The sequence below is a fragment of the Vigna unguiculata genome, chromosome 10, assembly GCF_037176805.1.
Source record: "Vigna unguiculata cultivar grain cowpea cultivar isolate G323 ecotype 2 chromosome 10, ASM3717680v1, whole genome shotgun sequence".
Taxonomy (NCBI): Eukaryota; Viridiplantae; Streptophyta; class Magnoliopsida; order Fabales; family Fabaceae; genus Vigna; species Vigna unguiculata.
In genome coordinates, this window is record NC_140801.1 from 2,663,374 (window position 1) to 2,683,535 (window position 20,162).

General features: G+C 27.8%; 1 protein-coding gene and 1 pseudogene across 1 annotated transcript; one reads left to right on the forward strand and one right to left on the reverse strand.

The window, feature by feature from the left end:
- Positions 1–3,703: 3,703 nt before the first annotated feature.
- Positions 3,704–7,317, reverse strand: LOC114167137 (2-alkenal reductase (NADP(+)-dependent)-like). Its single transcript, XM_028052111.2, has 5 exons — positions 6,977–7,317; positions 6,207–6,384; positions 5,179–5,345; positions 4,401–4,483; positions 3,704–4,269 (listed from the first exon to the last, which is right to left on the reverse strand). The coding sequence occupies exons 1-5, from the start codon at positions 7,199–7,201 to the stop codon at positions 3,891–3,893; spliced, it is 1,032 nt and encodes a 343-aa protein (XP_027907912.2). The 5' UTR covers positions 7,202–7,317; the 3' UTR covers positions 3,704–3,890.
- Positions 7,318–15,640: 8,323 nt separating this feature from the next.
- LOC114166944 (putative polygalacturonase At3g15720) lies at positions 15,641–19,551 on the forward strand (annotated as a pseudogene).
- The last annotated feature ends 611 nt before the right edge of the window (positions 19,552–20,162 follow it).

Genomic DNA, 20,162 nt, shown 5'->3' on the forward strand with positions numbered 1-20,162 from the left:
CTTTATGCCTTCCATGTAGCTTAGCTGGGTGTTAAGACCAAAAAACATCAACGACCAACACTCTGCCCAAGAGCATTTGAGGCACTGGCTTTTCTTTCCTTTGTTGACGAGAGATTGTTGTTGTGTCCACCAATGTTTCCCATTTATCATGTGCACACCAAATTTCAATTGAGCAAAAATGTTATGTAGATGGAACCAAAAAATAACATATCTTTAGGTCTACGTAAGACAAATGGTATGCATCCTCAAAAGCTCTTAATTTCACATCATACCACCTACATAATGGCATAAACATTATCAACAAACCAATTTTTCAATGTATCCCACATGTAAGCTAATATTATTGATAATATCGTACCTCCGAGTTCCAAGATTCTCAACTACGTAAACAAGTTCTTCTAGGTCATTAATGGAGAATGATCTCCTAGTTTGAAGCAGTGATGATGATGATGATGTCGACCCTTATGTGAACTACTCTCTCACTTTGTCTATGTTAATTCATAACAAATTGCATGTTTTTGGCCTTTGAGAATTTCATTTTTCTCTATTTATTTTCTACCATGTTTCAGAAATATGAGAAACTTGTATTTGTTATGCTATTACTGGAGAGTAATATTTCTATACTTCATTGGATTTTGTTTGTCACTTTCTCTACAAAAAAAAAATTGAAATTACTGACGAAGTTTTACCGACAGATATGTTTTATTCGGTAAATTTGAATTATCGACGAATTTTCAAATTTTAATTACTGATAGAAAAATTCGTCGGTAATACAAATTTTATTTATCGAAAGAAAAATCTGTCGGTAAAATTTGTCGGTTATTCAAATTTTTTTTACCGACAAATTTACCGACGGATTTATCCATCAGTAAAAGGAGCGAGAAATTTCCCACCCAAAGCTCATCTTATAAGAAGAAGAAACTAACATTGGTGCAACTAAGCAGCATAGGTGAGACTTGAGCCACAAAAGCAAACACATTGCAAAGGGAAACCTCAAGCATTGAGTCTGAGGCTAAGCCATGAAGACTCCTTCTTTAGGATGTTATCTCAGGAGTTGTAGCAGAGCATGAGGCTTGAACCACAAAGGAAACCTAATTAGGAAGCATTGAATCTGAGGCTAAGCCATGAAGACTCCTTCTTTAGAATGTTATCTCAGGAGTTGTAGCAGAGCATGAGGCCTAAACCATAAAGGAAACCTAATTAGGAAGGAAACCTCTACAATTTGAGTCATTAGTGCACTGTTGATCACTACCCTGAACAGCTTATAAAAATAGATTTGCACCCTTGTTTAGACAAACTTTTTGAGGGGTTCTTTAGAGAGACTCTTTGAGAGATTTTTGTGAACACTTACCTATATGCTTAGTGAACATTAATAGAAAAGATAAGAGAGTATCGTTCTTCATTATATTGTATTGTTTATATTTATCATGAGGAACTAAATCTTTCTATGTGTTGAAGCAAAGATGTAACCCTTTGGAACACTCTTGTATTGGTATTGTTATATATATATATATATATATATATATATATATATATATATATATATATATATATATATATATATATATATATATATATATCAAAGTATGATTTTAATATATGTTTGTTATTAGATGAACTGATCACTTATCTTATTTTCCTAGCTTGGGATTGAGTGGGAACTAGTGCCAAGTTGTGGTCTAACTGATTCTCGTCCTACGTTTAGATGCTATGAATAAATTTAAGGCTTTAGTTGGTTATAGGGTCTTGATCTTAATGCATTTGTTTCATTCAAGCAGTCAATAAGGAATCATACTAAAGTTTGATGATCCTAGGCTTTAGATGTTAGGAATGGACCTAGAGTTACATTTAAAGAGAACTCCTAAGATATGAATGATTTTGTCTTAATAAATAATGATGGAAGTGACACAAGAGAAGGACAAAGTGGTGAAATCTAACTTCAACATGTCTTTATTATCCTGAAATTAACCTTTTACTCAAAATTGTTTCAACATATCTTTATGTTTATGCTTCCATAATAATTTTACATTAAAGGAATAAGAGTCGAAGAAACACTAAAATTTTAAACTAATTGTAATCCTAAAATAAAAGTATTTAATAAAAATTTTTATTTTAATAAAATCATCATTATAAAATTATATAAAAATTCAATTTGGTCTCAATTTGGAGAAGGATAAAATTACTCCATTTTAAAAAAAATGGACTAAATTGAATAAAAATAATAAATATAGAGAACAAATTCAATATTAAACATTAACTTTAAAATGTGGCATACGATTGGGTTGACATGTGAACATTTTTTCAAAAAAAAAAATAAAAAATAAAAAAAAAATCACAAAGTGACACGTGATGTCACTGTTCATTACTGTTAATTATTTAGACGAAATTAGAAAAAAAAATATCAAATTAAACAAAATTGACAGAAAAATAATATTAAGACTAAATTAATAAAACTAGACGAAAATAAAGATGAAATATATAATTTAATCTTTAAAATATTATAAAATTAGGTAAAGTCATAAGAGGATGGAGACTTTAACATGTTCCAAAATACACTTCCTATAATTTGAAAAACTTGGTTCGGAAATCATGTTCCAAAAATCCTATTCTAAAATTTCTATTATGCCATTCTAATAAAGAAATCATGATCTAAAATTTTTGGAAAGAAAGATTTTCAGAATACGCAATCTTAAAATTATTTTTATGAATGATAAAATGGTTATTTTAAAGGCAGGATGAAAATGTCCTCTTGAGTATTACATCAAGTCCGAACCGTCCAAAACTATACAGGGAAACATACTTTAATTTAATTTATAATCATAAATTTTAGAGTTTAATATGTTTTCTTTCTTGAAATTAATATAAAATATTATGTTTCATTTTTAAATTAAATTTCAAAATATTTATAATGTATGTAAAACATCTCTTTAAACAAAAATATATGGATATTATATTATAATTCCGTGTTTATTTGTCACGTGACAAACATTTCCACATATAATTTTGTTAAAAATTATTTTACATAGCTCTCATAAAATATAAAGACAAAATATTTTATAATTTAATTTAACAACAAAACATAATTTTTTATAATAATTTGAAGACAAAAAACATATTTACTTAAAAATTTTATTTATTATGTGACACGATTTAGAATAATTAAAAATCAATTTTAAATTTTACAATATAAAATTTTAGATTACACAGGACTAATAAAAAAGCCAATGCCCAATTAACTGCATGAGTTAAAGTCTTTGATCCCTTCTTAAATATCTTATGCTCACTTTCAAAAATATCCATGAAGACAATAATTGAACAAACATCAAAAAGTGCATAGCTTTTTGGAAGGGACAAACTTTTGTTCCTGGATCAGACTAATGAAGAACATGTTTAAGGCTCTCCATGAATCTCTGGTGATAAGTTTGACCCCACTAAGGACCCAAACTTAAGATATGTAACAATAACTCTAGAAAAATAATAATTTCTTTGAAACTCAGTATCAGAACCAAATTAACATATTTATTAATTTTTTAATATAAAAAAAATCTGCAAGTACAAAATCTTATTTGACCCAATATTTGAACTGCATAATAAGCTGATACTGTCATGAGGGTAATCACAAGCAGAAAGCATCATCAAACAGTTAAGAATGACTACAAAGGTTATGCAGAGATAGTTAAATTTTGGTGAAAAAGAAACCATATAGAAAAAACCAAATGCTTTTATTCAAGAGGAACAACTGCAGATTACATTGATAAAACTTTCAGAACAATTAAGAACAGAGAACATCATCATACAGCAAAGGTTATACAAAGACAGTTAGATTTTAAACAGAAGAACCAAAAGTAAAACTGATAACTTAACAGTGAAGAGAAAAACCAAATGCTTCTCTATTCATGAGAAACAACAAGCACTTGTTTTCCAACATTGCGGCCACTGAAAAGGCCAACCAAAGCTGAGGGACCATTTTCAAGTCCTTCAGCTATGTCTTCCACATACACAACCTTCCCTTCTCTGATGTTAGGCAGAAGAAAATCCAAGAATTTGGGATATAGGTGAACCCAATCCATGAAGTTAAAGCCTTGCAAACGAACCCTCTTGTATATGATCTGTGCCAAGTTTGTTACACCTTCATGTTCAGTAAGATTATACTGTGAGATCATTCCACACACAGGTATGCGACCGTGGAGTCTCATGTTCAGGAGTACAGCATCAAGTGTCTTGCCTCCAACATTCTCAAAGTAGACATCAATGCCTTCTGGAAAGTGCCTGGTTTGTATAATCACATAAACTAGTCACTACTACGGTACCATGTTTATTACCAGGAACAGTAATTGAATGTTTTGATGAGCATAAAAGAGTGAGATCTAAATATCTTTAGAATACTGTTAAGTATAGACCTTTTCAAAGCTGCATCAAGATCAGGCTCTTCCTTGTAATTAAAGCCTCCATCAAATCCAAATTTATCAGTCAGTAGATCCACCTGATTATGCAAGAAATTTATATTCAAGTAAAAGGACCAAGTATTTTTCTCTAATAAAGCATAATCTATTTCAGATATGTCAAGAAGTGAACTTTAAGTCTAACTCAATTTTACAAAATCAGCTAGTAAGGTGTGGTTTGCACCCACTTATATATTGTTAGCCGATGTGGAATCTTCAACATGATATGGTCAACATAATCCTTTACCATATAGTGTTTGTATCAGAATTTAGAAGAAAAAAAGTGCTAATGTTAATCTATGCCATCAATCAATTTTGTAAATCCTTCTTTTATCTTTTATAAGGGAAGTGAGTTGGATTCCAGTATGAATACAAGTGCAAATATAGTAGAGTTTAACTGAATTCATGCATAGAGCCATAAAGAAATTACTTTTACTGTTTTTCCGTATGCTCCAGTATAAGATGTTTTCTGCATTTTAGTGCCACCAATAATCTTTGGGAAAAAAAAAATGAATGCAAGATATCTCAGTTTTCATTGAATAGTGGTTGTTTATAAAAGAGAAATTGCTCAACCTAAAAACTGAGCAGAAACAAGACAAACAGGCTAACCAAAATAGTAGTATTTCTTGAGCCAAAAACAAAAGAAGTGTCTCAAACAAGGGAACAGATAAGGAATAGGTGATGCTGATTTATGCAGGATTGCAGGTATACTTAGCTTAAACAATTACAACAATACCTTCTCTTTAGATCCAGCACTTCCAACAACATAACAGTCATTCAGTTTGGCGAATTGCCCAACAAGTTGACCAACTGCACCGGAGGCAGCTGAGACAAAAACTTTATCTCCTTTCTGGAGAGAGCCTACTTCAAATAGCCCTGCATATGCAGTCACTCCTGGCATACCTGTGTTACAAGAACAAAACATGTTATCAAATCCGAGTTCAATGAAATCCAGAGGAAGCATGTATAGAGTCAGAATATTAAAAGCTAAAAAGTGTAATATAAATTGATAGAAGTAGATCACAGAATTGTAGATGCACAGCATAGACCTATAAAAGAATTTAGCAACAACATCCAAATGAAAATAACCATGATGCAACGTTTGTTATCTTCAATCAGAGCTTCTAAATCAGTGATCAATTCAAGCCAATGACGTTGACTGAACAAAAGAAGCAAATGGAGAAGGAAATAGGAACAAACAGACAGAAAACCAAGTCCTACACATCATGTTCTTCTATGATGCTTAACCCTTAATCTTAATGATACAAGAAGAAAAGGGAGCTGATTATTACAAAGAAACTTCATATGCTGAGAAAAGCTACACAATTAACATATAGATACTTGCTTTCATGCTTCCATGTTTGCCTGGGTATAACTTCATCAAATGGTGAAGAAACAGAATGTATAATCTCAAAATATAACAGAAAACATACATACTAAAACTGAGAGATTACCACATATAAGTTTGTGACAGATATATAAAAGCAGTGAAGGACTGCACTTTCAGTTCCAAATGAGAATAGAGGTTTTCATTCTTTTTCTTCTTAATTTTGTCTTTTGAAAGTTCTTATGGAGAACCTTGTCCAAACAAATCCTTACACATTGATGGTAAACACCTTTATCCTAATGACACTGAAAAAAGGGTAATCTATCAATGACAAAACTTCCATAAATTCCAACATGCAGTTCATAATGATATCAATGTCAAGTGCATTTGCATCCTTCATTCAAAGACAGTGTAAGTTGAAATTACAGAACACATACCAAGAATTCCAGTGTAGTAGGTAAGTGGAACATCAGTGTGCTCAATTTTGAAAAGTATTTGAGCAGAGGATAACACGCTATACTCTTCCCAGTTGGTAAAGCCCCACACTAAATCACCTTCCTTATAATCTGGGTGTCCAGACTCCAACACTTTAGACACACCGTATCCTGTTAATGGCTGCAATCATTCGACACTCATCACCACAAGCAAAGATATATTCTTCAATAACAGTTTCCATCATGAACATTCTTTGATTAACTTCAATCTCAATTCTAAAGGTAAAATGAAAAACTCAAACAGTAAGAGCAAATTAGTGCATTTGTGGTAAAGAGTGAGTTTTTACAGTGACATTTAATCATACAATTGCCTTACACAATAAATATCTTGGCTTTCACAACAGCTAGCTCAAAACTCATAATCATCACCAACTCAAATTGGTTGATGGTGTGAATAGCAATTAAACTCGAAGAACAATCTCAAAAACTACAAATGTTAAGAAATTTTAACACAAATTGCAAAACCCACTTCCTGAAATGCATAGATTCCTTCCGATTATCAAACAAAGTATTCACAACTCATACCAATTAAAACCTTTCAATTACACAAACCAGTCCCCGACATCACGAACATGCCAAAAACTTCATTTTTCAAAGATTAATTCACACCAACAAAGACCATATATGTATCTAAAAGCCCATAAACAAAAGCTACCTTTTTTAACGAATCAAACTGCATGATTTGCAGCAACAGCGACAAAAAAATGACTTACGGATCCAGGAACGTAGGCACGACTATTGGGGGGTCCTTCTGGTTTGTTCATGAGATTCCTCATGTAAGGATCACAGGACAAGTATAGATTTTTGAGCAGGACACGATTGGAACCTTCTGGAAGCTTCAATGTTATGGTACTTTCGACAATGTTCAAGTCAGATTCTTTTGGAAAACCTGTGACATGGTCCCTCAGAAGCACTTGCTTGTTCCTTACTTGTGCCATCTTTGTTACTCAACTGGGTCTCTGAGTTTCAATTCTGTTCGATTTATAGACAGAAGGGTTCATCGAGGAGAGAAAATATCCCAAACTGAAAGTTACGTCAGCAATGATGATGTTGCTGACAAAGGAGTTCCTTTTTCTCCATTAATACCCTTAAAGGAAGAAAACGAAAAGTGACAGTGACACTGTTTTCACCATGGAAATTTTACATGCTTCATTTAATTCTACAAACTTAATTCTGAACTAAAATAAATTTAGATAGACATAGACTTAAATAATTAATTTAACTGTTAACCAATTTATATTTGAAATTAATTTCATCAAAGGTGACCCAAATACAATTTTTTATTTTTGTTTTTATTCTGTTTGTTGTGATCTTGATGTGGATTTTGGTTTCGATAGGAATGATTCAAAGAATTCGACTGTCGACAGAAATTAGAAAAGAAAAAAACTGAAAAAATGTATTTTTTTTTTATAGAACAGAAATGGAAAATTTATATTTTTACTTTTATCTCAATTTCCTTCAAAATTCAATTTTTTTATATCGTTTTATGCTCACCATGTTAACCAGGCTTTTATTTTTTCTAGATATAATTACATATTTGGTACACCAACTTTTTTATTAAGTTTAATTTGGTACCCAAACTTTTAGTTTGTTCAATTTAGTACCTCAATTTTCTAAAGAGATTCGATTTGGTCCTCTCTGTTATCGTGTCTGTACAGTACACGTGTCAAGCCATGAAATTTTTAATTTAAAAAAACAAAAATTTTCAAATTTTTTTTTTTTTTAAATTTGAAAACCGCCACGTGTCAGTTTATCATCGTGTCATATGGTAGCTTACAATCATAACACGTGACAGTGTAATAGTTGTTTTCAATTTAGTACCCAAATTTAAATTTTTTGTTCATTTAGTACCTCAATTTTTTAAAATGATCCAATTTCATCATCTTCCATTTGAGACAAAATTAGTAAATAAGCTTAATTACAACCTATATATACATGTTACAATAATTTCTTCTAATATATATATCAAATCATTTCACCTAAATACTTAAATTATTTTATTTTTTACATTTTAACCTTTGTAACTTTTTACACATGAAATTTTTTACACTTGTAAAAAATAAAATAATTTGAATATTTAGGTGTAGTGTATAAATTCAAAACAATTATTTTAACATGTATATATAAGTTATAATTAAACTTAGTTACTAATTTGGTTTCAAATTGGAAAGGACGAAATTGGATCATTTTAAAAAATTGTGGTACTAAATTGAACCAAAAATTTAAATTGGAGTACTAAATTAAAACAACTTTTACCACTGCCATGTGTCATGATTGTAAGCTGCCACGTGGCACGATGATAAACTGACACGTGTCAGTTTTAAATTTTTTTTTTTAAAAAATATATTTTTTAAAAAAAATTAATTTTTTTTTTAAAAAAAATCATTCACGTGTCCTGTACGGACACGGTGTTAACTCCAACTTAACAGAGATGATCAAATTGAATCTCTTTAGAAAATTGGAGTACTAAATTGAACAAACCAAAAGTTTGGGTACCAAATTGAACTTAACAAAAAAAGTTGGGTACCAAATCAGTAGTTATACCGTTTTTCTATTATTAATCGATAAAATTAACAAATATTTTATATTTAAAACGTTAACGATCTGTGGAAAAAAAAACTTTTTATTGTTTCATTAAAGATTGAGGTAACTTGGAGGATCTACTACTTTTTCTTTGGTTAAAATCTCTTTTTGGTCCCAATTTTCGTCAAGTTTTTTCAAATAAGTCCTAATTTTGGTTTTGTATTCAAATAGGTTCTAATTTTCGTCAATTTTGTTCAATTGGGTCCTTTTTTGCTAACACCGTTTAAATCATTAACGACCATGAACAGTGATTGCCACGTGTCACTTCGTGGTTTTGTAAAATTTTTTTTTTATATTTTTTTTTTGAATTTTTTTTTAAAATTTTGTTAAATTTTTTTTAAATGTACACGTGTCAACCTAGGAGTGTGCCACGTGTCACTTCGTGGTTTTTTTGAATTTTTTTGATTTTTTTTTGAATTTTTTTTAAATGTCCACGTGTCAACCCAGTAGCATGCCACGTGTCAAAGTCAATGTTCTAAATTCAATTTGGTCCCTATATTTGTTATTTTTGTTCAATTAGGTCTCAATTTTTGTTAACATTAACCAATTTGGTCCTTCTCCAAATTAAAACCAAATTTAATTTTTATATTAAAATTCATATTTTTTATTAAATATCTTTATATAATATATTAAAATTCACATCATTATAATTTTGACATAAAAATTAAATTTGGTCACATCTTCTATAGGGACGAAATTGGTTAATCTTAACAAAAATTATGACTAATTGAACAAAAATAACAAATATCCAAATTGAATATAGAATATTGACTTTGACACGTGGCACACTACTAGATTGATACGTGGATATTTAAAAAATAATTCAAAAAAATAAAATTAAAAATTAAAAAAAAAACCACAAAGGGACACGTGGCACACTCTTGGGTTGACACGTATACATCTACAAAAATTTAAAAATAAAATTTTAAAAATAAAAATAAAAATAAAAAAATTCAAAACAACCACGAAATGACACGTGGCAGTCACTGTTCATGGCCGTTAATGATTTAAACGGTGTTAGCAAAAAAGGACCTAATTGAACATAATTGACGAAAATTGGGACCTATTTAAACACAAAACCAAAATTAGGACTTATTTGAAAAAACTTGACAAAAATTGGGACCAAAAAGATATTTTAACCTTTTTCTTTTTAGATAGTTTACAAAGAAAAAAGAAAGAAAGAGAAGAATACTTATTTTATCTTTCAAAAATATTTTTTCACTGGTCTTTTCTAAGATGTATTCTATGTTTGAAACGTCTTTTTTAAAGATATTAAATAAAAAATTGCAAACAAAACTATACTGATTGAAAATTAAATCAAATTATTAATAAAACTAAAAAAATATGTACTTAACTTTTTTAACTTTGCATTCATCATAATTTGAATTTTTTATTATAAAATATTAGTGAAAATCCATACTCACGTGTGTTTTTATTTTTTTTATAACCAAAAATAATAAAACTATAATTGTAATTATAGAAATCAATATAAATAATTTTTAGAATTTTATTATAAATAATTATTTGAATTTAAAAAATGGTTAAAATTAAAAAGAATGATCAAATAAATTTTAAAAAATATCACTTAAAAAGAATAAACTTAATAAATAATTATTTTAATTAAAAAATATATTTAAATGGTAAAAATAGAAAATAAATATGCAAATTAAAAAGTCTTTTTCTATAATAGTATATATATAGTTAACAAGTGGAAACACCAACTTTTTTTAATTTGAATAACAAAATAAATTAATTTTTATCATAATTATTAAAAAATAAGATATAAAGTAAAATAATTTTACAAATTTATTATAAATAATTAATTAAATTTTAAAAAATAATTACAAATTTTAAAAAATAAAATAATTTATATCAATATATATATATATATATATATATATATATATATATATATATATATATATATATATATATCAGAGATATTTATAAAATAATTACAAAGATATCCTTTCTTTATTAGTAAGTATAAATGCATCACTGATATTTTGATTTTGATTTAGGAAAAATCACAATAATAATAATAATAAGGGTTAAATATGTTTTTGGTCCCTCAAATTTAAGTGAATTTTATAATTAGTCCATTTTCGAAACTTTATACTAATTTAATTATTCATTTTTAGAGATGCGTGGATCTAATCCTTCTTACTAAATTTTGTTAAGTTTATTTGATATTTTAAACACATTGTATGATAATATTTGAGTTAACATTGAAGCGAAAATGTGTCAAACAGTGTAAACAATTCAAATACTATCATGAAATGCGCTTGAAACGTCAAATCAACTTAACAAATTTTGGTTAAAATGACTAAATTCACGCATTTTTTAGGATAAATGACTAAATTGGTCAAAAATGTTGAAGTGGAACTAATTCCAAATTTAACTGAAACTTGAGAAACAAAAACATATTTAACCCTAACAATAAACTAATAATGATTAACAAGTTTTGTTATTATGTAACTAAGTATGTCACGATTCTATTAATACTGAGTTTTAAAACGAATTGGAAATTAAAATTATAATGTAGTATGAATGTACAATTGTTAGTCAAATAATTTTTTTTTATTTTATTTAGTTAAAAAAACACAGGTTTTAATGTATTTTAAAAAAATCATGTTTCTTAATTTATTATTTTATTTATTTATTTTTCTATTTTTTTTAAATTATAATTATTTTATATTGAATTCATGAATGATTTTTCTTTAAGATTTAGTAAAACCATTCATTTTTACTTTATTATATCTCAATTTTTTTGTTGCACAATTTTAAAAGATTGACAATTATTTATTTGATTAACTACCAAATCTCTTTCAAATTTGATTTTTCATCAAATTTACACATATCTCCATTCAATAGTGCAGAATTAACTTTGGATTTACTTTAATTTAATTTAATTATTATAGAGAAAAAATGTTCATAAAAATGATGAAAGTGATCCCAAATTGAAAATGAACTTCGCAATATGAGATGATATTATTGGACCTCCTTTTTCTCCAATAAGATTACCCTTTTCACTCTTTAAATGAGAAAAACGTGACAAAGGAGAACACGATAGTGACATTGTTTTCACTCCTTTACACGCTTCATTTCGTTATAGAAACTTAATTCTGAACTAGAATAGATTTAAATAATAAACATTGTCCTAATTAATTAATTTTATATGAAAATTTGATTGGAGACGTAGAATGATAAATAGTGATTTTTCTATTACTCAAAAATCAATACAACAGAATATATATATATATATATATATATATATATATATATATATATATATATATATATATATATATATATATGAGATGTTAAGTGTATTAAGTCAAGTTATTATGCTTGTTATGTTATAAATATTCTTCTTCTTATTCCATAACATACATAACATAGAAAGTGCTTTCACAATATTTATATTAGTTTCTCTAATGTTTAAAATAGATCAGAAAATGGTATCATCACCATATATTTGAACAAATAATTGAACAAATAACAGATCATTACTAGATTTTTTTATAAAGAGTCTAAAATCAACTTTACCTCTAATAAAGTTACCTTTGATTAGAAAGTGACTATTAGCTTACTTCAAACTTTAACTTGAATATGTGTTAAGGAAATTCAAAATCCTCAAATTCTGGAGGTTGTTCTCCATAAACTTCTTCTTTGATAAATTTATTCAAGAGAGTATTCTTCACATTCATTTGATAAAGCTTAAAGTTCAACATTAATTCAATAGCTAGCAAATTCTGATTGCCTCTAGTGTTGCTACTAGTGCGTAGGTCTCCTCATAATCAATTCTTTTTTCTTGACTATAAATCTTAGCCACCAACCTAGCTTTGTTTTTGACAATGCAACTAGAATCGTCCAACTTTTTTCTAAAAATCCAATTGGTTCTGATCAATCACTTGTTAGTCTTAGTCCTTGGAATAAGTTTCCATTCATCATTCCTCTTGAACTAGTTTAACTCATCTTGCATTGCTAGGAACCAATTTTCATCTTTTAATCCATCTTCCATTGTCTTTGGTTATACTTAGGGCACAAAAGCAACATTCATGCATAATTGACTCAGTTGTCTTCTAATAGAGACAGTCTTGGATACATCCCATATGACATTCTCTAATGACATGTCTCTTGAGACAGTCCAATCCTTAGGTAGGTTAGCTCTATGAGTTTTGCTTGTATCAACAAATTGCTTTTTAACTTGGGTTGCTTGAGGCTCCTTGGTTGAATATGCAACATAAGGTTTTATTCTCTATACATTCATCAAATGCAACATGGATAAATTCCTCAACAGTTAAGGCTCTTTTATTATACACCCTATATGTTTTGCTAGTAAGTGAATAACCTAAAAGAATACCTTGATTAGCTTTAGAATCAAATTTGCAAAGGTTAGACTTACCATTATTTAACATAACATTTGCAACACCAAATACTTTAAAATATGTGAGATATTTGGTTTCCAACCTTTAAAGAGTTCATACAATGTGAGTTCCAAAATAGGTGTTATTAAAACTTTATTTAGGACATAACACGTAGTCCTTAGATCTGCCTAAAAGTATTTTAGCAAATAATTCTCATTTAACATTGTTTTTGCTAATTCTTTTAAGGATATGTTTTTCCTCTCTACAACAACATTTTTATGTGATGTTCTAGGACGGAAAAATTATGAGAAATGTCATATTTTTCACAAAAGGTTTCAAAAGCTTTATTTTGTAATTCATCCCATGATCACTTCGAAGGGATTTAGTTTTCAAATCTTTTCATTTTGTATAATATTGACAAATTTCTTAACACGTTATCTTTCATTTAATTATTCTTGTAATGAAAAAAGAGTAAAAAATAGTTGTTTAGATAAAAATTCAACATTACATTGAGATGTTGTAAATAATACATAGTTAATAAATTCTGTGAGAAAAAAATGACACTTTGAGGGTAATTTCAACAAAAGTCAAGCTAGTTATTATTTTACCAATTTTTATATATGCATGACCATGAGAAAATATAAGTCACTAAAACAAATTTTAGTAGAGTAAAAATATTTAAATAATAATCAATTTTAGAGACTAAAAATAATTAGTTATTATAGTGATTAATTTATATACAAATTTATAAACTGAAAATTATTGATATCTAAAATAGTCTTCATGAATAAAAAAATATAGTTAGTTTGTTTTTAAATTGGTCTCAATTAGTGTAATCAGTAGTGAAACTTGGACAAATATTTTGGTTAAATAAATTAGTGTAATCAGTAGTGAAACTTGGACAAAAATTTCAGAGGATTAAATTATACTTTTTATTTATAAATAATTTTTTTAATTAAATAAAAGTTTTCATTTCCTTTTATAATTTTATCTATTCAAAACAAGCACATATGATAGTAGAATTCAAAAAATATATGACAATAATATATATATAATTGAAACATAAAGTTTATCATCAACAATAATATATTAAAAAAAGCAAAAATTACCTTTAGTGAGAGAGTTGTTCTTCACTCTTTCAATGACTTAAAAATCTTCAATAATTGAATCATAACTAAAGTTTCCCTTTCAATATAGATTATCATACTACTTGCTAAATATTCAACCTTCATCTTATTTCTCATCATATTATTGATTATTTTTCGTTGCAGAAAAATATCTTTCAGTTGTAGCTAAAAACTGGAATACCCATTTTATGTAAGTCCTTCGTATCTCATCAATTTGATTTGGTGGATATTTATTTGAGGATGCTTCCATAGATCACGTTATGAATTTTCAAATTCATTATATGGAACTCTAAGAACTTTAGATATTTATTTTTCATTTTCTTCAATTCTTGGATTCTCATGAAATTTTCAAGTTTAGTTGACGTAGATGTATTTTTTTTTTCATCTTCATCACAAGTTTTTCTCTTGAAAAAAGAATAAATTTTTTTACTATTTATCATAATTTTTCCAATATAACTTTGTCACCTCTCACTTATATTGGAAAAGATAAAATTATGAATACCCTAAATTAAATCTCAAAACCAAGACTTCATATTTTGAGAAAATTAACCACTTCTAAATGATTAGCTTCCATTATCTTAAAGTAAATTCCTAATATTGTTCTTCCCTTACACAACTCCAAACCCTAAAATAGCTCTATCTACATAAAGAAGAGTTTGACTAATAATTAGATTATGATTTTATTATCTCTAACAAATAAAGATATGCCTATAGCGTAGAAAAGTCACATACAAGAGAAAAACATATTGTTTCAAAGAGAAAATGTTAAAAAATCAACTTACTCAAATAAAAAATTGTTTGGTCCAAATTGTTTCTTAGCTCTTCAATTTCGTTGTGGTGCAATTTGATTTTAAAAATGATGAGAGATTAAGAATAAAAATTGAGATAGAAAGAAGGGGTGAGGAAGAGAGGTAGGAAAGGAAAAACAACCAAATAAAAGAGAACAAGAAATAAATAACAAAAGAAGAAGAAAACATAGTTTTCAAATTAAAAAAAAAACTTTTTTAACCTAAATTAAAATAAATAATAAATTAATATATAAATATATAAAAAAAATATATAAAAAAATAAAAAATAAAAAACATTGGAGGAACTTGTGACTCCCTTTCTAAACCAATTTAAATTTATTCCCACTCCTGAAAGAAAAGCATGTGTATTTTAATGATTAAGACCTTGTGCATTTAATTTCTTTTTTCCAATTCCATATTTATTCATCACTAGTTACAATGTAAACCCTCTATAAATTTTCTTTCACAAACAAGAAAAAAAGAGAGTGTTATTCTAGAATTTGAAAAAAATGCAAAGGTTAATGAGTGGTATATTGATTCTAGGTTTTGTTTCAGCCACATTATGTCTGAACAACTATGCTGAAACCAAAGTCAAATATTTTAATGTGATGGATTATGGAGCTTATGCTGATGGCACAACCGATGATTCAAATGTATATATCAGTTTTAGTTTTTTTTTTTTTTTTTTTACTTTCTTTTCTCTTTCACTCTTAATATAAATGTGTTATATACTCTCTTCATTCTTGGTTTTGGTTTTGCTTACCTTTAAATATTCAAATAAATAAATCACATTTTTTTATAATGAGTGGCTTATACTTTCACCTTGATTAAACTTTAATACCATCTTATAATATTAATTTGATTCTAATTATAAAATAATCTTTTAAAATGAATGAAAAATTTGATTTTTTTTTTTATAATAATCATTTGATTGTAGTATTCTTTTTGTGTCTAACGAATGGAGAGTGATCTTGAATCATTTGTGTTAATTGATTGTAGGCAATTTCAAATGCATGGCAAGATGTGTGTGGAGAGGAAGGGCCAGCAACTCTAGTGATACCTTCAAACAAAATATTTATGGTGAAAAGATTAAACCTAAATGGTCCGTGCATGGCTCCAAACGTTCGCATTAAGGTATTTAATAGGGTATTTAATAAGGTTGAATATATTTTTTTTTCTCCAAACTATTATTAAAAAAACTTTGTCATCAGATTCAGAATAAATCGTAAAGTATTTCATCTCTGTAATCTATGAAAGTAATCTAAATATTTAATCAGTGAGATTGTACCCACTTTCATCTATATGTGTCCGTTTGGTATCCATTTATAAAAATGTGTCAATTAAGTCTCAACTTTTGAAAAGATGCCTTAATTATGTTTTTTTCAGCAAAAAAATATTAACACCGCTAAGTCAATGAATTAAGTTAACGACTTTAGTAATTTTTATCTGTAAGGAATTTGATTAAGACACTTCTTCAAAAGTTGGGACTAGATTGACACATTTCTAAAAATAGATACCAAACTGACACATTTAAACAAAAATGGGTACCATCCGACTAATTAAACCTACTCTAAAAGATTCTCCTCATCAAATGACATGTAAAGACTATATTACAATTGACTGTGAAATTCCATCAATGAATGAAAAATATATGTATTAACAGAGACAACACCTACGAAAAATGAATCCAACCATTAACACCATTTTCAACCCATTTTAAAAAAATGTGTTTAACTTTCTTGTTTTTACATGAAGTATCACTTAAACTCGCACTTAGATTCAACAGAATCATTTACTCAAATTTATAGTCAAAGTTTAATCATTTTCTTCTTCTTTTGTTTTGTTTTCCTGTAATTTTATTGCAGTTTGAAGGGAAGATAGTTGCTCCATCTATGAATGAATGGGTTGGTGATTCGTTCAGTTGGATTCAGATTTTCTATGTAAATGGTTTAAGAATTGAGGGTGATGGAGGAATGATTGATGGCAATGGTTCCACTTGGTGGAAGAAATGCAGAAAATGCAGAAGGCCAACAGTATGATATATCATATTCTTTTTTCTACTTTCCACTTTGTTTCTTATCCCATTTCTTCATTTACTTGAAATTTCTTTAGCTCATAAAATGCAATCAGATTGTAATTATTTTCTTAATCTCAAAGCCTTGTGGTTGAAAATTTTCATATAAATTTGATGCAGTCCTTACGTTTTCATTCCTGTAATGGTCTTACTGTGAAATCTCTGAAAATGGTTGCAATGGAGCGTTATTCTCTCATATCAATATCAATTCTCCTCCAAAAACTCCTAACACCGATGGCTTTGACATTGCCAATTCCAAAAATATAGTAATCCAAGATTCTACTCTAAAAACAGGGAAACTAATAAGAAAAATGACTACACATTTTTTATTATTTTTTTTGTTATTTTTCTGGTGTGTTTTCAAAATATACTAATTTTAGTATATTAAAATCTTTTCAATATACTTTAAAATAATAAAACTAAAAAAAAAATATTTTGAAGATACAATAGAAAAATAAGAAAAAAAATAGAGAAAGTATTTAAACTGAAATACCTGTATTATTGATATAGTTAACCAAGTTTTCATCTTGTTCAATGCATTTAAGCTAAATTATTATGTAAAACATTGCAATTTACCGTTTCTTTCTGAACAGGTGATGATTGTATTGCCATCAATGGTGGTTGTTCTTACATCAATGCAACTCGAATTTTTTGCAAAGGAGGCCATGGGATAAGGTTTGTATAAATTGTATCACATAGTTTCTGTAATGTTAAATTGTTTTTTATTTTGAAAGTTGATGTTATAATAAAGTTAAATATTTGATGGAACTGGGCATGACATGTAATGAAACATGTATGAATCACTCAGCATTGGAAGCCTTGGTAGAAATAAATCCTATGAGACAGTTGAAGATGTACATGTACAAAATTGCAGCTTCATTGGAACCACAAATGGAGCAAGAATCAAGACATGGCCGGTGAGTAACTTATGTAAAATACTTCGTATCAATTTGAATTCTCTGCGGGTTCTTTTGTATTATTTTTTTACTGTGTCTTTATAATATACTAATTATCTCTAATTTTAATTTTTTAAAATATATTAAAAAAATATTTAAAATATCAACACAATATATTTTTAATGCTCAACAGAAAACAGTACCAAAACAATCAGTAAAAAATCTGGACTCTACTTCATATATCTCTCTCTCTATATATATACTAGTGTAAACACAGGCGCTATCGCGCCTGTGTGTACGCATTTTTTGAATTATATTAATAATTGATAATATTGTAATGTTATTAATTTAATAAACAAAATAAAAGTATATTTATAAAAAATAAAATAAAATGTACAAAGAAAATAAGAGAAAAATAATTGTTGATGAATAGTAAGAGAAAAAAAGAAAAAGGAGATAAGTAAATAATTTTATAAAAACTTGTAAAAGTAACCGTTAATTTTTAAAAATTTAATAAATAATTAAATTATAAAGGGTAAAGTTGGAATTATGAAATGTGGACACAAAAAAGGGAATCCCCTTTATAAATAGTTATAGATAATATTAGTAATAATAACATTGTTAATTTTCATAGATACTTTATCTCTCAAACTTCAGAAATGAACTTTAAATCTAACATAATCGATTTTTACATACTTTCTTCACTTTAAGACCTATATTTCGATTGTGAGATTAAATATTATTAAATTATCTGATAGTAAGTAACAATAGGATTAATAATAAATTTTGATAGAGTAAACTTCGGATAACTCTAATACTATATTAAAGAGTAGTCATTAAATCTTTTTCAATCTTAAAAACAAACGTGTAATATGATATTTATAAACACCAATATATTATTAATTCGTCTGGTTTATAATCGAGGTGAGTTCTCCATGTTTAATGTCTCATAATATCATTTTAGTTATTAACTTTTCATTCCCTAATTTTATGCAGGGTGGATCAGGCTATGCAAGAAAAATCACGTTTGAGGAGATCATATTGCAAAATGCTAAGAATTCAATTATTATAGACCAATACTATGGCATTAAAACCCTAAGTGAAATGGTATAAACTTGAATTTGCATTCACATTATTATGTTAAGTGATTTCAACAATTGTTCAATTTTGATTTGAAATAATTGTGGGGTAACAGGAAGATGAAGATGATGCAGTGAGGGTGAGTGAAGTGACTTACAGAGGGTTCGATGGAACTTCTGCTAATGAGAAAGCAATTAACTTGAACTGTACCCCATCAAGTTGTTTCAACATTACATTAGATCAAATTTACATTATCTCTTCAAAATCTTCAAAACATGTATATGCTTTTTGCAAGAATATTGCTAATGTCACAATTGGATCCACCGTTCCAAAAATATACTGTAAATAAAATAAATTCCCATGCCAACCTTAGTGGCGGTGGATTTAATGTAAGAGAAATGAAGTTTGTTAGATATTCCCAATATTTGGAGCATTTGTTGGAAAGAATACGGGGATGTTGTTGGATCTTTCGAGAGAGGATCACCGGAAAGATTTAACTTAAGTCGATCACCACACGAACCAGGCTCTGATACCACTATTGGGTCTTTCGAGAGAGGATTATCGGGGAGATTTAACACCAATGAGACGTGAACCCAATCCACACATAAGGGATTGACATCACTCTTAACCCAAAATCTTAAGACGATGAGTTTATGGGTCTTCATCCTTATATGGAGTTCAACTTTCTCATCTTTTACTTAAGGTGGGACTTAAACTCACACTTGGATTCACAATAGACATTGTGAATTTAGTGTATTTTTCTCAATTTTCTTTCCTAATCATCCTTACTTTCAAAAACATATCCTAAACCTTTTTTTATTAATAATAAAAGATAATTTAATAAAGATGACATTTGGGAATATACTCACAAAAAAAAAATTATAATTCCAAATATTTTAATGTGATGGACTATGGAGTTCATGGTGATGGCACAACTAATGATTCAAATTTATATAGCATTTTTTTTTTTTTTTTACTTTC